At 40.0% G+C, this 23,052-nt stretch overlaps 1 protein-coding gene across 2 annotated transcripts in view; it reads left to right on the forward strand.

Moving 5' to 3' along the window:
* Window positions 1-13,088: 13,088 nt before the first annotated feature.
* Window positions 13,089-23,052, forward strand: part of FACE2 (farnesylated protein-converting enzyme 2) — a 28,408-nt gene continuing 18,444 nt past the window's right edge. For both annotated transcript variants that reach the window (XM_078584636.1, XM_078584637.1), the window contains exons 1-4: window positions 13,089-13,157; window positions 13,865-14,274; window positions 14,379-14,441; window positions 14,532-14,732. In XM_078584636.1, coding sequence (XP_078440762.1) covers window positions 14,047-14,274; window positions 14,379-14,441; window positions 14,532-14,732 — 492 coding nt within the window. In that variant the 5' untranslated portion in view covers window positions 13,089-13,157; window positions 13,865-14,046. The remainder of the gene's footprint in view (window positions 13,158-13,864; window positions 14,275-14,378; window positions 14,442-14,531; window positions 14,733-23,052) is intronic.

Raw genomic sequence — 23,052 nt, forward strand, 5'->3', positions numbered from 1 at the left:
GATATACACTTTGATTTTATTTTTATATCTAAATTGTTAGTATTTTTACATGGTATTTAACCTCATTGCATTGAATAAATATTTTTTTCAGGGCATTAAATACTTGACCAGAGGTTGGTAAGGGTTTTCCTATTTTTCTGGAATTTTTCTATATATTTTTTTATAATTTTCTGACCATTATTTAGCCAAGAAATGAATTTATAATTAAAAGAACTGATATTTTTAAATTTATTTAATATTTAAATGTGATTTTATATATTAAATTCAGAGGCGTCCACGTCATTCGCCCGAAAATTCGGGCAAATAAGTGGACGCAATGAAAACAACAAAAAAATAAAAAATAAAAAAAAGAAAACAGAGCGTTATTAGCTCATTATGGCATCGCAATGCGCGATGCCATAATGAGCAATCATTAGCTAGAAAGAAGTAATGCGGTGCGGTTGGCGAGAAAAAGTAAAAAGGTATGGATTGTCTTTTTTCCCTTTTTGTGCAGTAAATGCACGCGGAGAATCGATCTCCGCGTGCATTTATGAAGAAGAATATTCATTGCACTTTATGTACGAGGAATCGATAGCCGTGTGCATTTAATGCACATTGCTACCGACACACGTGCAATTAAAGAAAAGAATCTTTTTTTTGCACGCGCAATCGATATGCCGCGTGCATTAAATGTACGCGGCAGTCAAAAAGCGCATGTAGTAAATGCTAATGAAAAGTAGTTTGTTTTTTCTGTGTTTTTTAAATACAGGGCGACGTGGCGCTTTTTTATCCATTCAAATGCAGCATAACAGAACAATGATTGCGGCCTTTTGAAGCACGCAAAAATGTGGCAGCGCACGATCCAAAGATGGGGAAAATGAGTAAAAAAACTACCAGCTAATAGAAAATTGCCATTTTTTAAGAGAAATAAAAGAGATCCAACGACCTGGATTAATCCTCAGTAAAACAATGATATCTGAAGATCTAGACGTCTGATTGAGCTGAAATTTTGAGGGCATGTTTGTCTTTTCCCCCTCTACAATCCAGAAGGTTAGATATTTAAATAGAGGTTGGGATAAAGGTGAAACTCACTTTTTGAAGCTCTCCCCGAGGATTTGGCCAGGAAGGACAAAGGAGTTGCTTTGGAAGTTGACAGATCTTGGTTCATCATTAAAAATTGTAAGTTTCTAATTTGATTTTTGAACTTCTTCTTGAACGATTCTAAAACCCCAAGGGATGGGCGAAATGCACATGCCCTTGAAGTTGTTTTGAAATAAAATTAGCACAGCATTTTTATTTTGATTCGAGATCTGATTTTTAATCTTTAGTTCTACATTGATTTGGAACATTTCTGCAATTTTAGATCTTCAGATTAAGGTTGAATTTTACCTTTTCCCCAAATTCTTTTACTTTCTCTCTCTAGGATAAATCTCCTACTTTCTCTCTCTAGATTTCATAATTGATTGTTTAGAAATTCAATTAAGCATCTAAAATACCTAAATCTCAAAATTTCATTAAAAAATCGTCCATCTTCAAATTTAATTTTGAAACCCCCTTTTGTGCTTATCAATCCCCAATTTTAAATATATAGAAATTGACTTATAAAAATTATTTTGATTGGGAAATTGATAATCCGAATTGATTTGATCTTACAATTAAAATTATCCAATCTTGAGTGTCTTAATCGAAAATATTTAAATCAAAATTAAGTTTCTACTTAATTTTGATTAATTATAAACATAATTAAGGTCTATTAAATGCAAAATTAATTCATTCTTGAATTAATTGATTGACATTGGACAAAAATTATTGCTTAGTGCCTCTTTGTGGTTCGACCCCTTGCTTCCTCTATAAATATTATTTAGTGATTAAGGGTTATTATAAATTTTATTGCATAAGTCTAAAACCCTAAAACAACGACGTAATTACACATCATTTTTAGGCTTATCAACTACCTTATTGCAAAACTAACCTTTTGAGCATGCAGGTTGGATCTATCACTACGGATAATGCGTCAAGTAACAGGCGGATGATAGCACTGCTCGCAAAGGAACTCAAGCCGGTGAATGACCATTTCATAGAGGACCGACATGTCCTTTGTGCTGCCCACGTGTTGAACATCATCGTCATGGCTGCATTGAAATCATTACGTGTATCGGTGAACACACCTCCTCCTAGGACTGCAGACAGCTGCGCAGCAAACACATCATATAATCCTGATTACGACGCTGATATAGATGATTTGGACGCCATGCGGGAGGCTGCGACAAATCATGCAGAAATGGTCATTCATGATAGTAGCCTTGTCCCGAGGGATGTGGTTGCCCCTCTCAGGCATTTAGTGACAAGCATCTAAGCATCGACATAATGACAATAACATTACATAAAGACGTGCAAAGACATGTAGAAGAATCACAACCAAATCCCATTAGACTTCCCAACGCGGTGGAACAGTATGCATGACATGTTGCATGCCGCATTGGAGATGCGAGAACTCATAGATTTTATGGCTTTAAAAATCTTGTCGGTAACAGATAAGGACATGAGACTCTCACGTGAAGAGTGGGAAATGTTGGGCGACTTCCACGACATTCTAGGACCATTTTACAGGATGAAAAACTATGTTAGTGGCTCGAAGCTAGTGAGAGTCGTAGAAGTCATTCGCATCTTCAAGGCGATGATGCGAGATATTGATACAATCTTGCTCATGTTTGATATGTCTACAATATTCACATCGTGAAGAAAGATGAACGCTGCTCAAATTGCATCCATCCGTAGAGCTTGTGAGAGCATGAAGTGTAAGATGTTGAAATATGAGAAGATGATTTCGAAGAATCGTGCAACGACAACATCAGCAATTCTTGACCCTTTCAACAAGGGAGCATCACTCGATCTTAGTGGCATTAAGATGCATTGGCATTTGTCCGCCGAGTTATGCCCCTACATGGTGGCCGAGACATAATTGGTGACGACCCCGAAGATGATGACTGGATCACAGAATTCATCGATGGCGTAGCACCAGCTAAGGAGAAGGAAAGACAAGTACCATCTCCAGCTGAGGAATTGGAGACGTATCTACAATCAACAAAGAGGAAGGATACAAAGATAGCACTAGGATGGTGGGCACACATAGGCGCACGAACGTACCCGCGGCTTTCTACCCTTGCACAAGAGTTTCTCTCAGTATGTGCAACCAATGCCCCAACAGAACGTTTATTCTTCGCAGGACATGCAGTCGTCACTTTCAAGCGGGCACGCCTTACTACTTAAAGCATCGAGGTGAAATAATTCATCAAATGAGAACTATACGGTCACAGTCAAGTGTTGGTTACATGCCGAGATTGCTCTGCTGTGTGATGGAGATAGTGCAAATGACTTTTCTCACGACGAAGACTAGTGTAAGTCATTACTTTTAATTTACTTCTATCACTCCAATCTTCTAAGGTAATTTTATTGGACAATTTTTTCGCAGCTACGGCGATCGCCGTAGGGAAAATTGTCTCTTCCATTCTTCTAGCCTGATCGATGTCTTTTGTCCTGATCCGAGCGCAGGTACCTTTTTTTTTAGAACTAAACTAACTCGCAACCCTCCTTGAGTTCTCAATCAGAATATTGATATTCATTTTCTTTAAAAAATCAATTTTTTAGTTAATATTTCAATATCTGGATATTTAACATTAAACTCTTCATCAAGAGTAGATTGATAATTTACTTTAGACGATGATTTAACCTCTTGTCTATGAGTGTAATGCATCAAGGCTTGGTGAGTCCCATATACACATCCTTGTGTGTGCGACAGTATAGTTCTCATTCAATGAATTATTTCACCTCGACATGGTTGTCTATATCTAGTATATCTTGCTCTGGCATACCAAACATGGATAGTATCATTTTTTATATTTGGTCCATGAGTCCTAAAAAGATGTGAATTCTTAATTTCTACGTAAAATCTTGTTCCTAAAGATAACCCACTTTGAGATTTATTTATTTCCTCACAAGCTTTCAATAAACCACTTTTTGTTTCGTTTGCTTCCACTTGGCCAATGGATCATCCATATTCTAACCCCTCCTAAATGAAGTAATATCTTTAAGAAGCCCACATCATTTTAACGATATTTGAGCTTACATGATAGCTCCCTAACTTCTCCCTAGTGTCTTATTTCTCAGTTGTCTCCATAATATGTAAAGCCCCAAGTTCTTTTTGTTCTTCATCCAGCTAAGGAAACTTAATTTTGATTCTAATTTTTTCCTTACCCTTTAGTAGTATAATAGTTTCAAGCTATATTTCATTAATTTTAAGGTACAAGTTGTTGTTGCTACTCGCTACATTAGAGATAGGCATCCCAAAAGTTATCCCTTTAGCCAAATATTTTCTTATTATGTACTTTTCTTATTTTATTAGTACTGATTGAATACTGTACATTTTTTTATTCTTTACAATCTTACATTTTTTCTTGGAAAATGCATTATTTTTTAAACATCATCTATATATGATCATCCCCATCCATCACATCAAATAAAAGATTATTCATAGTTAGTCATTTGAAGATGATGTATGCGGTCTAACAAAGATCAACATCTTTATTCTTGTATTATTCTTCTCTACTTTTTGATGATTCATGTTCCTTACTTTTTATGGTCTTAATGGTTTTATCCATGTATTCAATTTGAATTTTAATATATTGGAGAGTCGTATTTCCTTTACACTTTGATTTTCTTCTTATGCCCCTTGTCAATTCAGGGTATTATGAGAAAAACTAACCATGATCCCTGCAATTAAAGCATGTTTTATTTTCTAAAAACTAAACTTCTTACACGCTTTCCTATAGAATGATTTGGCCTCAGAGTTATGAGTGAAATTTGCTCTTTCTTGCCAATGGATGACTCATCATTCATGTGCGCCATATCACTTTGCTTCTCCTCTGCATTGCTTGTATGAACTTGATATCGTGATGTCAAGTATTTTCTTCTTTTTTGTTCATCTCATGGCTAACAATGGAATCCAATCTCATTATCAGGGTCTGACAATGCAAACTCTGTTTTTTTTTGTAGTCTTCAATTGTTGTTACATTCACCTTCCATTCCTTTTTACCACTTCTTCAAAACTATATACAAACTGTAGAGTAGCTGCTTACTTATCTGGTAGCTATTTCTAGAGAGTTTCCATGGAGAAACTTGATTTTTTTTTACATTATGAAGCTTCAAAAATTGTTTATTAGTCATTCATGATGCTTACCTGGCAGTTTACGCCTTTTACTCCACCACTAATGGCCAGAATCCTCATTGTCTCTTCTCGATCTTCCTTAATCCACTTTTTGACATTGTTTTAGAGATCAAATCATCTTTATCTGTTGAACCTAAGTTCTTATATTATCTGTGTTGCCATGCCAACTTTTGTGCATCGTTACTATTTAAAAATGATGTTGACGATGTTTATATGAATGACATACCCTTAGAAAATGGTGTTAACCATTTCTATGTGAATGACACTCTTAGGAAATGATGTTAATCATGCTTATATGAATAATGTACACTTAATGTAGTTTGAGAAAGTAATGTTAACCATCTTTATACAAATAATAGAGTATTAGACATTGACGTCTACCACGTCTGCATGATGTCTCAGATGGAACAGATGGCACGTGAGACATTCTACGCAGCTGGCCTCGAGGTCTCTCTGTACTTCATTGCAACAATTTTCCTCTAATTATCTCTCTGAGAATGTTTTTTGTTATATTATGTCATGAATTTCTCTCTAGAATGAATGCTTGTGAACGCACATGAACATGATCATGTTCCAGAAGCATTATTTTTGTCTGATATTTGGGGGAATCCCATGTGGGCTAATTTAGGCGGACATGAACATGATTACGTTCTCGAAGCATTAAATTTTGTCTGATATTGGGGGCAATGGCCGGCCAGTCATAACACTTTCAGCCCCTCGTGGCCCGGCGCGTTCCTAAGATAAAAATTCTAAAACTTTCCAGTCCCATAAAAATTGCAGAAATTTCATCCAAAAGAGGGTAAAGATATGCTACTTTTTTAATCCCTGGTTGTAATCCTTAATTTCTCTGTCAATAAATTAATTAATAAATTATTTATACACATTTTCTGTCATAAAATTAATTACTAAATAGAATTTTAAAAAATAAATATAAGTCTTAATTTTTCCGTCACAAAATTAATTATTATATTCATAATCTCATGTTCAATATAATAATTATTAAATTGTTTTCAAGAAAACCTCCCCAAATATTTAATTTTTCCATCAAGAAATTAATTATTAAATTAATTATATTCACAATTTTACGTCAATAATTTGATTATCTCAATAGATTAAAACAAAAAACACTAATTCCTTAATTTTTCAATCAATATATTAATTTATTAAATTCATTTTATTCATAATTTTCAGTCACTAACTTCATTATTAAAATGTATTAAATAAACATCACGGTCGTCGGTCGTGACGAACATTTCGTCACGTCACACGTCCATGGCACCCTGTCACTGTCACATCACCGTCATGTAAACCTGGTCATGTGTCACTGTCACCATCACTACCCCTGAATTCTTTCATCGCCACCATCACGTCATCCGTCACGTTTCCGTCACTGTGACGTGTGACGTGACGGATGATGATTGCCGTTCCCTACTTCCCACATACTATGTGGGCATGTTAAGTTTGACCTTTTTTAACATTTTCTTCATAAATTTAATGAGGGAGTTATTATAATTTAAATATGAAAATTTCTCACATTAACTTAAGTTAGTAATTCAATGTATATTTTATGAAGTAGGATTCAACATAAATTTCTTTTTTTTATCTCACTATTTGTATTATTATAAATCAAATCAAAATTTATACCAAATTTCCATTCCTCTTCACATTAGTTTCTCTTAATTTTTTAATAAATTCAGGAAAATATATATCATAAAAATATTTTATATTCTTTCAAAATAAAATTTATTTTTATTCAATTTTGATAAATAAATGTAGAATGAGCTATTTAACTTGATTTTATTGATAGATTAGTCACATTTTCTTTCATTGTATGCCTACTAGACATTGGTGACGACCACATGGAAACTATGGAAGTTACGACCAATGTCACTTTTGATGTTGGTGTGTCTATTGGTTCTCTTATTGATGGACAAGTGGTCTCTCATAAGATCCTATATCTATTCCCTTTAGTGCCTGATAAGCATGCTACACTAACACCAAACTATACAAGTGACTCTAGTATGTGGTTTCTGACAGTCAAAATGTGCCTGGTAAGCAAGCATTTGGTGGATGATCTGGTGCTTGAGACATCTCCTAGCTTTGAAGCTCGGGAAGCCAGTAAGCATTTATTCATACTTGGCTCCATGGCAACATTACCTTGATAATCATAAATATCATGCTATTTTTTAATAATAATCTCATGCATTTTTGTGCTTATTTTCATTGAAATGATTATTAATTCATGCTATTCTTGGGAAGGGGAACAAGATTATAAATTTTATTTTTTGTCGAAGCCTGAATTTCGGTGTCCATGACAACTTCCAAATCACATCCATTAAGGCCTTTGTCATTTTTGTGGAGATTGGTATCAATATAACTTTGGATTGGAATACATGATACTGCAATGATAGCTTTGGATAGGAATTCTATGAAAAGACGTAATGTTGAAGTGGGTATGATGATCCCCTTACTGAACTGACAATTTTGTTAATAAGAGAATATTGTCTTGGTTCTGTTTAAGTTCTCTTTTGCCGCTGATACACTTTGCCATATCATGTGCGTGATGTAGGTTCTTATGATGTGTCTGATGTAGGTTCTTCTACCCCAGTTGAATGAGACTCCCCTCAATGACTAAATGGTCTACATACTCTGGTTGCTCGTGTTCTGAATGGGGTGCACTTGTAAAGTTAGATTAGTCATTTGATGGGACAAGGGGTTCATTATAGCATTTCGTTTCATTAAATGTGACATCTCTAGTAATGTAATATTTCCTATAAATAGGGTTATAATATTTATAACTCTTTTGGGTAGTTGAATAACATAGGAAGACGCATTGCCAAGCACGAGGGTAAGTTTTTGTATAGTGTTGGACATATGCCACGCAGTTGAAGACTTTGAGAGGGAGGATTTTTTATTGATGAATGAATGAAGCGAGACATTCCAGCACATCCCAAAACATTATTGATGATTATTGATGCGCAAGGCACTTCCCAAAACATATCAATGATTTGATAATGAATCATTAATGCCCATTTAAGCACAAGTAGGTGTCGGTTCTTCGATGACCCCCTAATCCACAAAGAGTTGCATATTATTCACATAATCTTTAGCACAGCATGTTCTAAAATTTGAATCCCATGATTGAATGTCAATTTAATCATCTTGAAGAAAGCGATGATGATCATCATAGATTCTGCCTTATGAATAAACAAATAAACACCCAAGTCATTTGTGAACAATCATCAATAAAAGAAATACACAAGAGCTCCCCCCAACATGTTGTCTTATGGGAGGGACCCCATAGATCACTATGTATGAGCATAAAGGGTGTGAGAGCATGATTAGCCTTTGACAGATAACTAGCTCAGGTATGTTTAGCCTTTTGGAAAACGTCATAAATAAAATTCAAATGTTTTAGTACACAAGACAACTGAGGAAATAAAAGTTGAAGCATAGTAAAAGTGCCCTCTAGGCATTGGGTGTATTCGTGTGGAGAGCCTTTTGTATGCCATGTAACTTTTCTAGGGCCTGACACTGCACTAGAAGGTGCAGTCCATGTCATTCTTCAGCAAGATGCCCAATCTGCCAGCATGTCATCTTATCCAAAACAAGACAATCCATTTTAGTGATTAATAGGTCATGGGTAATTGGCTTTATTAGACGATTGAGGGAGATGAGGTTAATCTATAATTGTGGAACATGAAGAACATGAATAAATCACCCAATCTCAAAAATAAAGATGGTACCCACATCAGCTATGGCAATCAAGTTCCCATTGGCTGTAAGAACATCTTTATTATGAGTGAAGGACGTGTAATGGGTAAATACATACTTGTAAGGAATCATATGGTCTATGGGCCACGAGTCTAGGGTCCACACACCATGATTAATCCAACTAGGGTTAAACCTAATGAATGTTGTATTAGGTTGTCTTTGAGATGGGGGGTGATCAACAAGTCCCAAGGGAGAGACCGTTGATCACCTTGTGGTTTGATAGTGCTAGATGATGTTTTGGGAATTGGGATAGTAGAATTACCTAAGGAAGGTTCTAACGATGTAGCAATGGAGGTGGCTGATAGCCATTGGCATAGATGATCAAATTCATCATATAGCTTTTCCACGTCCTCAGCTGAAGGAGTTGAAGGTGGTCCAGATACTAATGGTGCATTTGTGAGCCCCTAACTCAAGGGGACCTCGCTCACAAGTGAGACTTAGGGTGAACCATGCATGGAGGCAAGGTTCCACGCAGACCCTTCACGAGCTTGGCCAAAGAAAGCTTTCCTTTGTATCTATGGAGGTTTATCGTATAATTTCTAGCAAGTTCCTCAAACATGTATGGGTTTGTGGCAATATGAACACCATATTTTGGCCTTGGGATTGCTATTAAGTTGATTTTCAGAGTCTATCTCGGTCAGATTATGAATTTGAGAAGGTTTTTACCAACTACTTTGAAGCAAAAGGAAGTGGTGTCCAATGTGGGTTAAGGACCACTCAGAGATTTGAGGCAATTCTCCTCCTTTCGTGCCATCTAAATAGCATCGCTGAAGGTGGGTGTGCTCTCTTTGTTCAATATTTAGGTCTTCAAAGGGTTAAACTACCAGTTAAGCCACACAATACATTTATAAATTTTATCTTCGAATACATGTGCCTGCTCCTCTTAATTCAGGTTATTTACAGGACTGTAATAGTCCAATTCATTCCAAATAGATTCTAGAGTGGATGCATAATCAAACACACTCATATCACCTTGGGTCAAACTCATTGTCTTCATAGTCAAATATGCAAGATGAGATTTGTCATTACGCTTGTAGTGCATTTTATGGCCTATACTCCACACATCTTTGACATGTGGTAGTCTTAAGTGGTGACACCCTATAATTGCGTCAACAGTGTCTGATAACCATCCTTCAACAAAAGCATCAGCCTCCATCCTTTAATGGGTTTGACTCAGTTGTAGGTAACTCAGTTAGCTGTCGACGTTTGCGCCGTCCCAACATGATCATCTTTACATAATCAGCCCACTCAAGTAGATTGACGCCTTTTCGTATGTATACTTCAGGGATCTTTGGCAGTTTGAAGATACTTTTTGCATACATAATGGATGAAATGAATAAAATTGAAGATAGGATAGGAAAATCAGACATCATCAGAAGAGGCAACAAATAAAACACCTACTATGCAAAAATAAGAAATATATTTTTAATCAATAATAGGTGGATCATCGGTTTGGATCGGTTGTCCTTAGGGCTTAAGGCTCTATGTAGGAACACACCCGATAATTTCAGTGAGGGTTATGGATCTATACATGAGCTTGCCCTCAAGTACCTTAGTACAGATAGCGCCATTGAGATTGCCAAATCAAGGAGACCTATACTCATTCATTAGAGAGAAAAGAAAGATAACAACTAATGAAAGCTTTGATACCATGTGGGAAGACTTGAGCTAGATGAAATCTTGTAAGATCGAGAGAGAGAGAGAGAGAAATGCTCTCAGAGCAGTGAACCTGCCTAGAGGTCGATGACAATGAATGGCGCAAAATGAACCCTTGTTCCTTCAGTAGGGCAAATCTCCTTATTTTGTACATTTTCGATTTGATTTTTAATATCCAAACCCGTATTTAACAACAGTCATTAAAATAGATTTTATAGATATATAAATACAATTATAGAAATATGCAGGTAAATATGTGAATAATGGCTGAGAAATCATTTGTAGCTGAATGAGAATTTCATGTCGTGCAATAACTACAAGACGGCTATGGAGGATCCAGATTGACTCCAACAAATGGGAGGCCCAAGGGATTACACAAAGATGTTTATGTTTCTTCTTTTGAAGATCACAAAGGCTGATGCCTACTCAAGCTCTCCTGAATCTTCTTGCCAAGGTAGAAGAGGCATGAGTACTTATTGGAATAGTGAAAGGGTCATGGCATGGGGAAGGTATTCCCCAAGTTGGAAGCACAAGATGACTTTGATATTATCGCCCATGGATGACTTAAGTGTTAACATAGAAATGGACCTCCTTGTCAACACAAGACAGTGGTGCTCCCACACCACCATCACATCCTCTTCCCAAACGGGTCCACTCCATGTTTTATTACAGATTAAAAGGAGAGGTGACTAAAGGATGTGGTTCTATTGATGAGACTACAAGTTTGTGATAGTTTTCACAGGGGGGAAGAGTCCTTTGTCTATGTACGAGGATCAACATAGGAGGAGATGCTATCCTGAGAGAGGAAGACACTATCCAAAAAGTCAGTGATCGCCAGTGTGATGATGCTACGAGCAATCACGGAGGTGCATGACAACTGTGATGATGCATTGGCCAAAGAGTTCCTTACACTGATGCCTTCGAAATGGGTGGAGGTCAAGAACACGATGAAGGTCATGCCAAGAGCTTTTATAAGAGTCTTATTTAATATTAAAGCAACATAAAACATTTTTATGTAACAGAGAAGGATTTGAATTATTCAACTTTGAAATAAACCTTGCATGTGTGGTCTAAGAAGTTAGATTGAGCCATCTAACTTTGATAAATGAGAAAATGCATACTTTTGCCCTAGATAATTCATAGGGTTTTTTGAAATGTTCATCAAAAGAGAGATCGCCTTCAGAAGAGGGATCTAACCTTGATAACTGAGAAAATGCATACTTTTTGCCTCGATAATTCATAGGGTTTTTTGAAATGTTAATCAAAAGAGGAATCCCTTCAGAAGAGAGATCTAACCTTGATAACTGAGAAAATGTATACTTTGTGCCTAGATAATTCATACAGTTTTTTGAAGTGTTCATCAAAAGAGAGATCACCTTGAGAAAGTGTGTGGGAACTTGTTGAACCTGCATACCATATTTATCTTCTCCATCTACCTCCCTTCATTGGATATTGATATAATGGTGGTTGATGAACCAGAACCTACAAGTTCAAGACATGAGGAAAGTTACACATATACTTGGATATTTATCTGCAGACCTCTATCAATGTCAGAATGTGCATACTATACTACCATCCTAAACACATAGAAACTTAAAGATGACCTATTTTCCATAATAGTATGTCAACTTATTTTGGTACGAAGAGATGGCATTATTTGCAGAGTGTGATAAACTTCTATTGAACAAAGTTTAAAAAGTTTTTAACTATGGGATGATGAGTCATTCTTCACAAAGATGGTCAAATAATTTATCCAATTTCTCTTAGGGTAAACTTCTCATCAATGAAGGCTTAAATGAATGAACACCTTATCTACTCGAACATGTTGAGAAATTTTACGGCATAGATTGTCATGTTAAGACTATGAGCTCATTATGCATCATCTTTCTTGTAATGAAGTGACACTACAGGTTATACAGGTATCAAATAATTTAATACAATTTATATTTATAATGCCAAAAAATGATGTGTAATCAAGAGACAAATTAGAGGTTGATAAATACACAAGAAATCCTGCTGTCTTTATTTGTTTTGCATAAGTGATATTTGCGCATTTGTTATGCCTAGAGTGTGTATGTGAGTCTCAATATGCCTAAATTTTTGCTTGTGAAGACACAGCAGAACCATCCAGCTTAGACATTCGTAACTGCTCGAGGTAACATCATTCAATCAACCCTCTTCGAGCACTTATGCCGGCTAAGCAGTTGTCATTGACCTCCAAGGAAGTGGCCCAAGATAAATGGAACATTAAATGATGTGCATAGAAAACAAACACTCAATTAACAAAAATACAGCACAAGCAAAAAGGTTAGCCACAGACTCGCAGGTGAGGCTGAGAGGCATGGGGACGGATGACTGGCCGAATCCCCATCCGTCTCGTTCCGTCTTCCGTTCCGTTCCATCTTCCGTCGCCAAACCTATAAGAATCCTCTTTGGAGGACGTTCCTAATCGTCTCCCAGAGCAACGAAGGTCGGCCCGGCGGTGGCGGCGGTGGAAGCAGTCCGTGGCGAGCTACGCGTCGAGGTAACACTTTCCACGTCTTTCTCGGGCTTGCTCTACTTGAATCTGGTCTGGTTCCCAGCCGCGAGGTCTCGCCTCGGAGGGAGAGGGGTAATGGCTTCTACGTTGCCCGTAGTTAGGGTTCTCCCTGCGTCTCTCATAGCAGAGGAAATCGCTGGCGGCGGGGCAGGAGCGTGGTCGCCGGTGGCTGGTTACGTTTGAGTGGACACCTGGCCCATCCCGTTTCTAGGGTTTTCTCTCACCCGTTTTCCACGACTTTTACATACCAAGACGCGCCACAGAATTCCTAGTCCCAATTGCGCGTCGTCGCTTCATCTTCGATCGACAGCGGTTGTCTCTGGTTCGCCCCGAATCTGATTTGAGACTAGAATTTGCCGTCTTCCCAAGAATCCAGCTCCATGGAAAGCTATGCTCCTTGGAAACCTTTGCGTTCCTTAACCCCGCTGTGCTTCTCAGCCAACATCCCTCTCTCTTCTTTTATATACTCTCATCATGATCTCTCTAACTCTCTTTAAGTTCACCTTTTAAAATGGGTGCGACCATCTGAATTGAAATCAACACGGACAAGAAAACATGTAATGATTATTTTGTTTATGTATGCGCTCATTATGTATTGTTCCTGTGATCATATTTTTGGGGTCGAGAAGAAATCTCTGTGGAAGATTCTCGGTACTGTTCGTCGTTGACAGCTAGGGGATCTTGTCTTGCAGATTGAACGAGGGTGACCCAGTGATCAGTTCATGGATCAACAGAAACTTGCCCGAAGGATAGAAGGATTTCTAAGCCCAAAGCCCGTGCCTTTCTAACCCCATGATCACTCTGATTCTCCCAACTGGTAGGCTCACGACCTTTGTCTGGGCAAATCACCTGCGTAGTCACGGAGTGGGTGAAGATGGATGAATTGAAGATGAAGAGCAGTTCCGGATCCACGCTTTCTGGTGCAATGGCATTGGGAGCTTGCTCCGCCATGTCTATCCTCTACGTGGGGATTCTCTACACTCCAAGGCTGCTGCTCCGCCTGCCTGCCCCTAAGACAATGAACAGCTTCTTAATCCGGCGTTTCATCTGCGCTGCCGTGGCATCGCTGATATCGCTTATCTCCTCTGCACTCGTTTTGGGAGTGAGCCCTTGCTTTTATTGAACACCCTTACTTGTCGCAAATTGGGGCTCGAGGCTCTCTTCAATAGCTCTGATCAGAAAAGTCTTGCTGCGAAATCCCTTCAGGTTAGAAGCTTTGAGGCGATGCCATCAGTTTTTACTATGTACGGCATCCGACTGGACCGAATGGTTTGTAATATTCTCCTAATCAATTTGATGTCATTTTAAAAGCCTCATAATGGCTGTGTCATAGCTCTAACATTCTCTTCTTCCTTGAAGTGGCGGGCTGTTCTACTCCCCACTTTGTTGACCTCCCTTGTCTATGCTGGATCCTTAGTGTCAAAGGCTGTCGTTATCCATTCTTCATCACAGACTGAAACATGCTCCATATGGGGTCTTCTGGAAACCTCAAGACAGGATATCCGGCAGAGAATGCAGGATATCGGTTCAAATATGCAATTCTGGCGTAATTATTTTGTGGTAAGCATTGGTGATTAACTGCTCAAAAATTTTCCTGACAGGAATTACTGTTGCAAATTTTCGTACCTGTACATTATTTATTTCCCGTTGTGTTATGCCATTTTTTATTTGGAGGATGATGCTTGAAAGTTTTTTGTTGCATTGTCGGTCTGGATCTTTGAAGGACTCAATGAATCGACTAGAATTCCTTTCAGTTTACGTGGATTTGATTATCAGAAGAGTGGGGGAAAACAAGTGGAGAAGTAGAATAGAAGGGAGAATGGAGTAGAGTAGGGATGGTAGGTTTAGAGAGCCAAGCCGCATCAGTCGACTCGTCTGGATGGAGCATCCCCCATCCAGCCTCCGGCACTTCTGCAATTTCAAAGAGACAATGTTAACTTCTCTTCTTGAGGGTGCAGGAGCTTAATTATATAATTAGATAGCCCCTTCACTTTTAATTTCTGTTATTCTTCTGTTGTAAGTGAGTCACCTTTGATAAGTGGCTCACCTCTCTGTTCCGTTCAGGGAGAACACCGTCCTGTTTTTTTTGTTATTTTTTAAGTAATTCATTCTCACATGTGAGAATATATGACTTCAGTGACTCACGTGAGTGGTCCATTATTCTCTATCGTTTGCCCACCATTGTAAAGAGACCCAGTACTTAAACTGGGCACCATTGCATCCCCAAGCCAAACTCACCTCTTAACTCCGTTACCCAAGCATGGAATGGCAAGTTCAACTAGACATGGTCCGGTCCATGTTAGGCATGCTGTTTGGTGTATACCACAAGTTGCCTAGTGTACATTGTTTACTGATATAATGTTTTTTCACTACTTGCTGCCAATTTTCTGTGCAATCGCGCCTACGAGCGTCGTTCCCGGCCCAAGCCAAAGGACGGCGGCCCAGTCAGATAGGCCCAATAACCAGGCTTACTTAAACCGGCTATTGGAATGGAGAACGGGGCTTTCGACTACTGTAAGTGCCATCGTGCAACTTTTCGTCTTGACCTGCTCCTTTCCCGATCCCTCTCGCAGATGTCCAGCCCTGCGACTGATCAGGGAGCTACCACGAGCACCGGCGTTGTCCATTCTGCCTGCTCGATGGCACCCTCCTCCCTCCACTCATCCCTCTCTTCTATATTCTCGCCCTTCCATTTTGAACATTGTTGGGTTTCATCAAGAACATTGTTGAGTTACAATTGGGATCCTATCTAACGTACTGTGAAATAATGGTACAAGAGGGAGAAACAAGAATGGAGGGCGAGTCACTGGTGAGAGCTTCACCAGATGGAGATGAGAGGGAGGCAAGTTCAGCAGAAAGAACGTTGCCTAAGAGAGGGATGGCAGAAAGAACATTGTCGAAAGTGACAAAGAAGGAAACCACACCTTTTATATGGATTCTTCGCTGCCCTCCCTAAGGGAGCGCTGCCTTGTTTAAAGGTAACATGCATGAAAGGGAAATGATGAAGATGTCTCCCTAATGGGCTAAGCCCTGCAGATGAGGGTATAAGATCATATAATTTTTGTATCTCTCAGTTCTGAAACACCATTGCATCCTCACGCCAAAGTCACCTCTTAGCTCTGATACCAACTTGATTAAACCCTGTCACTGGTTAATCAAAGAACAATAGAATCCTTCTCTCTCAGGCTTCATCGATGCCCGACTGACCGCAAAAGGGTTTAACGTTCAGGGGGAGAAGATGACAGAGAATAAGATGAGGATGGAGGAGGAAATTGTTAGACAGTCTTTTATTTTTCTTCTTTTCTTTTCCTTTGTTTTCCTTTATATTTTCTTCTTCATGTACTAACGGGCCACATGATATAAGTGGCCCATTTTGTTTAAGGGACAGGGGGCCCACCCTCTCACTCTGTATGGCCTTTTTAAAGGCCAATCTCATTCAGTTGAATCAAGTGTGTTTTTTGGCCAAAACCCTAGCCGACAGAGCTTCAGGGCAGAGAGCAGCTGGAGAGGAGAGAGGGCTGATGCAAATTTGACATGGTATCAGAGCAAGCCTGGTGAGCACATTGCGCCTCCCTTCTCTCCAGTAGAAACCTTTCTCTCTGTTACATTATCTCTCTCTTGATAGAGGATTCACTGTTTGTAAAAAGGCATTTCGAAATCTGGAATGGAAGACCAGAACAAGATTTCTACCACTGTGGCCATCACAGATCGAGACAGGGTCATGATTGTGCTCCCTGATATCAAGATAAAGTTCAATGGCTTAATGCATATCAATGGCGTAAGCTGGTGGAATTATCTTTGGAGGCTAGGTTCCTTGGAGACCACCTTGTGGAGGATCCGATAACCCCTAGAGATCCAAGGTATAAAGTGTGGAAGTCAGAGGAGTCCCTTATCCATCAATGGCTTCTTGGAACTATGGACTCTGATATGGTAGACGATTATCTCTATGTGGAATCTGTTAAGCAGATGTGGGAAGAAATTATCAAGAGCTGTTCTAAGCAGCGGATGGATTGGAGAATTTATGAACTCAATGCACAGGCCATTCATGCAAAGCAAGGGGAAGCAACCATCATGGTTTATGCTAGCCGATTGAAGGGAATTTGGAGAGAAATCGACCACTATTGGCCAGTTGAGAATCCCCAGTTCGAGGAAAGAAAATACACCCTCAAGCAGAGACTCTCTACCTTTCTCATGGGTCTTAATCAAGAATATGAAAGTGTCCGAAGTCAGATCCTTCATCGTGAACAGCTTCCGGACCTTGATAAGGCAGTTGGAATGCTTTTAGATGAAGAGAAGAGACTGAAGCTTACTCCTGATGCACCTGGGGCAGGTGGCACATCTGGAGCATTCTCCACTAAGAAGAATGATACCAGGGCTATCCATGGTGAACCAACTGGAATATCTCAGTTGGAAACTCAAACCAGAAACAGATGCAAAAGGGAGACACCAGGGACACTCTTTTTGTGTTTGTTGCAAGAAGCGAAATCACACTAACGAGAATTGCTGGAAATTAGCCAACAAGAATCATCATCATCAGCAGCAGCCTCAACAGTACAGGAAAGCATATGTGGTGACCTCAGACATTCAAGAAATGGGAGAGACCCCCTTGGGAAAGAATCAGGTGGATGAAGCACAACAAGACACAGGAGAAAGTGTTCATGCACTGAAGGCTGAGGTGAATTGCCTTAAGGGATTATTGGGTTCTACATCCTTGGCTCATTCAGGTAAAACTTTGGCATTGTTGGGAGTGACTTCGACTTCTTTCCTAAATCCTAGTGAAAGCACCTGGATTCTAGATACTAGGGCAACTGATCATATGACCCCAGATCGGAATCAGTTTGCTTCATACCTACCAGTCAATGAGCCCCACAAGGTAATCACGGCTGGTGGAGGAATTTTGACTGTTGCTGGGATTGGAAGTATAAACCTCAATATTGGTGTACTCAAGAGGGTGTTACATATACCTGGCCTCAGGGCGAGACTGATTTCATTGCAGAAGTTTGTTGATGACAGTGGATGGAGGTTTGTTCTTGATAATAATGGGTGTTTTCTCTGTGACAAGGTAACCGGGAAGAGGACTTCATCATGTAGAAGGGAAGATGGCTTGCTGCTCCTTGAAGGCTCCCCCGTCACCTGTCTCACCTCGGTTAAGCTTCCTCAGGCTGTGGATCGGGTCCTACTGTTGCATAAGCGAATGGGCCATCCCTCTTTTGAGTTACTAAAACTATGTTTTCCGTCTGTTTTTGAAGGAATTGATATTAGTACTCTGTTTTGTGATGTTTGCCAACTGGCTAAGCACCGAAGGGTATCTTACAAAAGTCTAAATGATAGGAGTTCGACTCCATTTGATTGCGTTCACAGCGACGTGTGGGGCCCATGCCCAGTAACCAGTCTTTCTAGGCATAAATGGTTTGTGATTTTTGTGGATGACTGCACCAGGTCAACCTGGCTATATTTGTTGAAGTCTAAGGCAGAAGTATCGTCTGTGATTGTTCAATTTTGTGAGCTAATTAATAATCAATTCGGTATGAGGATTAAACAACTCCGATCGGATAATGCTAGGGAGTACTTCAATTTCACAGTTAATACCTGTAATAAATTGAAGGAAAAGATGAGATAGTGGACTGCAGAGAAAATTTCTGAGAATGTGGAGAAGAGACAGAAAAATTGGGGCAAAATGAACTGATCTTTATTACTGAACAGATGCCCCTTTTATACAAATTTTCACAGAGAGAGAGAGGTTAATGCTTTTGTCCAACGGTCAAAAACTGACCGTTGGAAAAAGCTGCAGAAAAGATTCCTTTTTCAAAAAAGAACTCCCAACAGCTATATTTATAGCTGTTGGAGGCTGGGCCTGATATAAATCAGGCTCAGCATATATTAGGTCCTTAATGGACCTAATATATTCCCTGAATGGGCCCCTACTATTGGGCCCTTAATGGGCCCTTAGTGGGCTGTTAATGGGCCCTTATTGGGCCTTTATTTAAATCCATTTTAGGTTAGTTTTTCCATTAGATCCCTAGGATTAGCCTATTACACGTACATGGCCTCAGGCCCATAAGTTAGTAAAATTAGCCCTAATTGGGCCGTGATGATCTAACAATACCTACTGTGACCAGAGAGGTATTCTTCATGAATCTTCATGTGTCAACACCCCACAACAGAATGGGCTAGCCAAAAGGAGAATCGGACATATACTTGCAACAGCTAGGTCACTACTCTTTCAGGCAAATATGCCCAAGTCATACTGGGGAGAGGCAGTATCAACTGCAATCTATTTCATTAATAGCCCTCCGACAAAGGTAATTGGATACAAGAGTCCCATTGACCTTATGTCCTCAATCTATCCTCACATGACATTGAGGGCTGGGTTGATGTCCAGGATATTTGGATGTGTTTTGTATGTTCACATGTATGCAGCAAAACTTGATCCGAGGGCAACCAAGTGTGTGTTTATTGGGTACTCTAATACTCAAAAGGGTTATTGGTGCTATCACCCTGGGTCCAGAAGATTTTTTGTCACAGCAGATGTGACATTTAATGAAAAGCAGATGTTCTTAGCCCATGAGAAGAAGGACACAGGAGAAGCTTCTGAAATAATGCAGCAAGACTTTCAGTTCCTAACTCTACCGATGGGAATTCTAAGTTTGGGAGATGCCATTCCACATGAAGTCAGTCAGCCGGAGTCAGAGGGTCCTAGATGTGATGAAATGTTGCCACTGGCCTCAGAACAGACGGTGGAGATACAGGAGACATTCAAAGCACCAATTGTGCCCAGTGAAGGAGAAGCCAACGATGTTCCAGTAGGCGATGAAGAACCACATATTGAACAATCTGAGGAGATTTCTGGAACTGATCCTGTTATTGACCAGGAAGAGGAAGACCTGGGATGGCCAATTGCATTGAGAAAGGGTACGAGGAGCTGTCGAAACAAACCCAGATATCCATTGGTGAATTATGTCTCTTATGCCAGACTGAGCCCACAGTACCAAAGAGGCTCTAAAAAGTAGAGAGTGGAAGACTGCCATGGATGAGGAGATGGAGGCATTAAAGAAAAAATCATACTTGGGACTTGACTTTCTTACCTCCAGGAAGAAAAGTTATTGGGTGTTGGTGGATATAAACACCAAAGTTCAATGCCGATGGGACTCTAGAGAGATACAAGGCGAGGCTGGTTACCAAGGGTTATACTCAATCATATGGCATCGATTACTTCGAAACTTTTGCACCTGTAGCCAAGTTCAATACTGTCAGAATCTTGATTGCTCTAGCTGCAAAGTTGGGATGGAATTTGCTCCAGTTTGATGTTAAAAATGCTTTTCTGCAAGGTGATTTAGAGGAGGAAGTGTGTATGACAACTCCTCCTGGATACCAACTAGCAGATAGACTAAATGTGGTGTGGAAATTGCGCAAGGCACTTTATGGCCTGAAACAGTCGCCAAGGGCCTGGTTTGGAAAATTCTCCGTAGTCATGAGAAGTTTGGGATATCAGCAGAGTAACGGTGATCAGACACTGTTTATCAAGCATAGTCCCTCTGGCTCTATGGTAATTCTTAGTGGCTATGTGGATGATATAGTTGTCACAGGAAACAACGAGGAAGAAATTCAACAACTTAGCCAGCAACTTTCTGAGAAGTTTGATATTAAAGCATTAGGGGCCTTTACATATTTCCTGTGTATTGAGGTTGCATACTGATACGTTCTGGTACCGAATTGGTGCTAATTTCGAAATGGGAATGAATGACTTGCCATTGGGGAAGTCGCTCTACTCGATCTTTCAACCGGATGTCCCTCCGATCTCCCGTTGTTGTCCTTCTGGCGCACGCAAACCTTCTCGGAAGCTTGGCCGCATACAGCCCGTCCTCACAGATCGCATAAGCCCCAATAAGTCTCAAACCGAAGATGCCCCTTTCTCCCCCTGTCTTCTTTATTTATAGTACTCTTTACTCATTTCCTAAACTACCAGTCAAGAACTGGTAGTTACTCTGCCAGGTCAGCAGTACCTGGGCCCATGCTCTTCTCTTTGACGTTTGACCTTTTCTTCTTTCCTTGACGTTTTCTTCTTTCGTAAACCTTTATAGGAATCGTATCACATACTCAAAAAGAGGAATTTTCATTTCACAGCATAAGTACATTCTGGATCTACTCCATGAGACAGGAAAACTTGACAGCAGACCGCTGGGAACACCAGTTGACATCAATGTTAAACTGGGTAAGGAGAACGATAGCGCTCCAGTGAATAAAAACTCGTTTCAAAGGTTGATCAGAAAACTCATCTATCTAAATCATACACGGCAGGATATTTCGTATGCTGTTAGTACTTTGAGCCAGTTTATGAATAATCCTGGTGAAGCTCACCTCCAGGCAGCAAACAGAGTACTGTAGTACCTTAAGGCTACAGTGGGACTAGGTATATTGTTCTCAAGAGATGAAGATGTATCAGTAAAGATTTATTCTGATGCTGACTTTGCTCGTTCAATAACAGACAGAAGATCCACCTCTGGCTATTGTACTTTTATTGGGAACAGTCTGGTGACATGGCGGAGTAAGAAGCAGAAAGTAGTTGCTCTCTAAAGTGCAGAAGCAGAGTTTAGAGCCTTAGCACATGGTGTACGTGAAGCACTTTTGATCAAAGGCATCATGGAAGACCTTAGCTTATTCTCCCAAGGGGATATTAAACTGTGCTGTGGTAATCAATCAGCCATTGCAATTGCTCAGAATCCGGTTCAGCATGATAGGACAAAGCACATTGAGATTGATCGGCATTTCATTAAAGAAAAAATTGATGGAGTTATTACACCCCAGTATGTGAGGTCGTTGGAGCAAGTTGCTGACATCTTCACCAAAGGCCTTCCCGGTCCCCAGTTCCAGAGACTCATCTCCAAGTTGGGCATGATCAATATTCTGATACGATTACTATAAAGGTTTACGAAAGAAGAAAACGTCAAGGTACAGAAGAAATGGTAAAACGTCATAGAGAAGAGCATAGGCCCAGGTACTGCTGACCTGGCAGAGTAACTTCCAGTTCTTGACTGGTAGTTTAGGAAATGAGTAAAGAGTACTATAAATAAAGAAGACGGGGGAGAAAGGGTCATCTTCGGTTGGAGACTTCTTGGGGCTTATGCGATCTGTGAGGACGGGCTGTATGCGACCAAGCTTCCGAGAAGGTTTGCGTGCGCCAGCAGGACGACGACGGGAGATCGGAGGGACATCCGCTTGAAAGATGGAGTAGAGCGGCTTCCCTATTGGTAAGTCATTCATTCCCATTTCGAAATTACCTCCAATTCGGTACCAGAACGTATCACATTCACACCCAACTTGCGGGGGGTGTTAGACAGTCTTTTATTTTTCTTCTTTTGTTTTCCTTTATATTTTCTTCTTCATGTACTAATGGGCCACATGATATAAGTGGCCCATTTTGTTTAAGTGACATGGGGCCCACCCTCTCACTCTGTATGCCCTTTTTAAAGGCCAATTCCGTTCAATAGAATCAAGTGTGTTTTTTGGCCAAAACCCTAGCCGACAGAGCTTCAGGGCAGAGAGCAGCTGGAGAGGAGAGAGGGCTGATGCAAGTTTGACAGAAATAGATCAGAGTGTGGGAAGATCATTGCTCCCGGAAGGTGTGAGAGCCGCCATCGTTGCAGGAAAGATCATCTGCGGACAATGAGAAGGGTGAGGAATGGCCAGAGAGAAGAGAGGGAAAGGGTCTTTCCAGCCCTTAAGTTAGGGCTTCTGGTGGGCACATGGGCTCTTTTGGTTTCATGGGCAGCATGGGCTGCCAGACCAGAATCATATCGTTACCCTAATATGGAATGTCAAGTTCAGCTAGACATGATCCTGACCACGTCTGGCATGCTGTTTGATGGTTTGGGGAAGTTTG

The sequence above is a fragment of the Wolffia australiana genome, chromosome 13, assembly GCF_029677425.1.
Source record: "Wolffia australiana isolate 7733 chromosome 13, ASM2967742v1".
NCBI lineage: Eukaryota > Viridiplantae > Streptophyta > Magnoliopsida > Alismatales > Araceae > Wolffia > Wolffia australiana.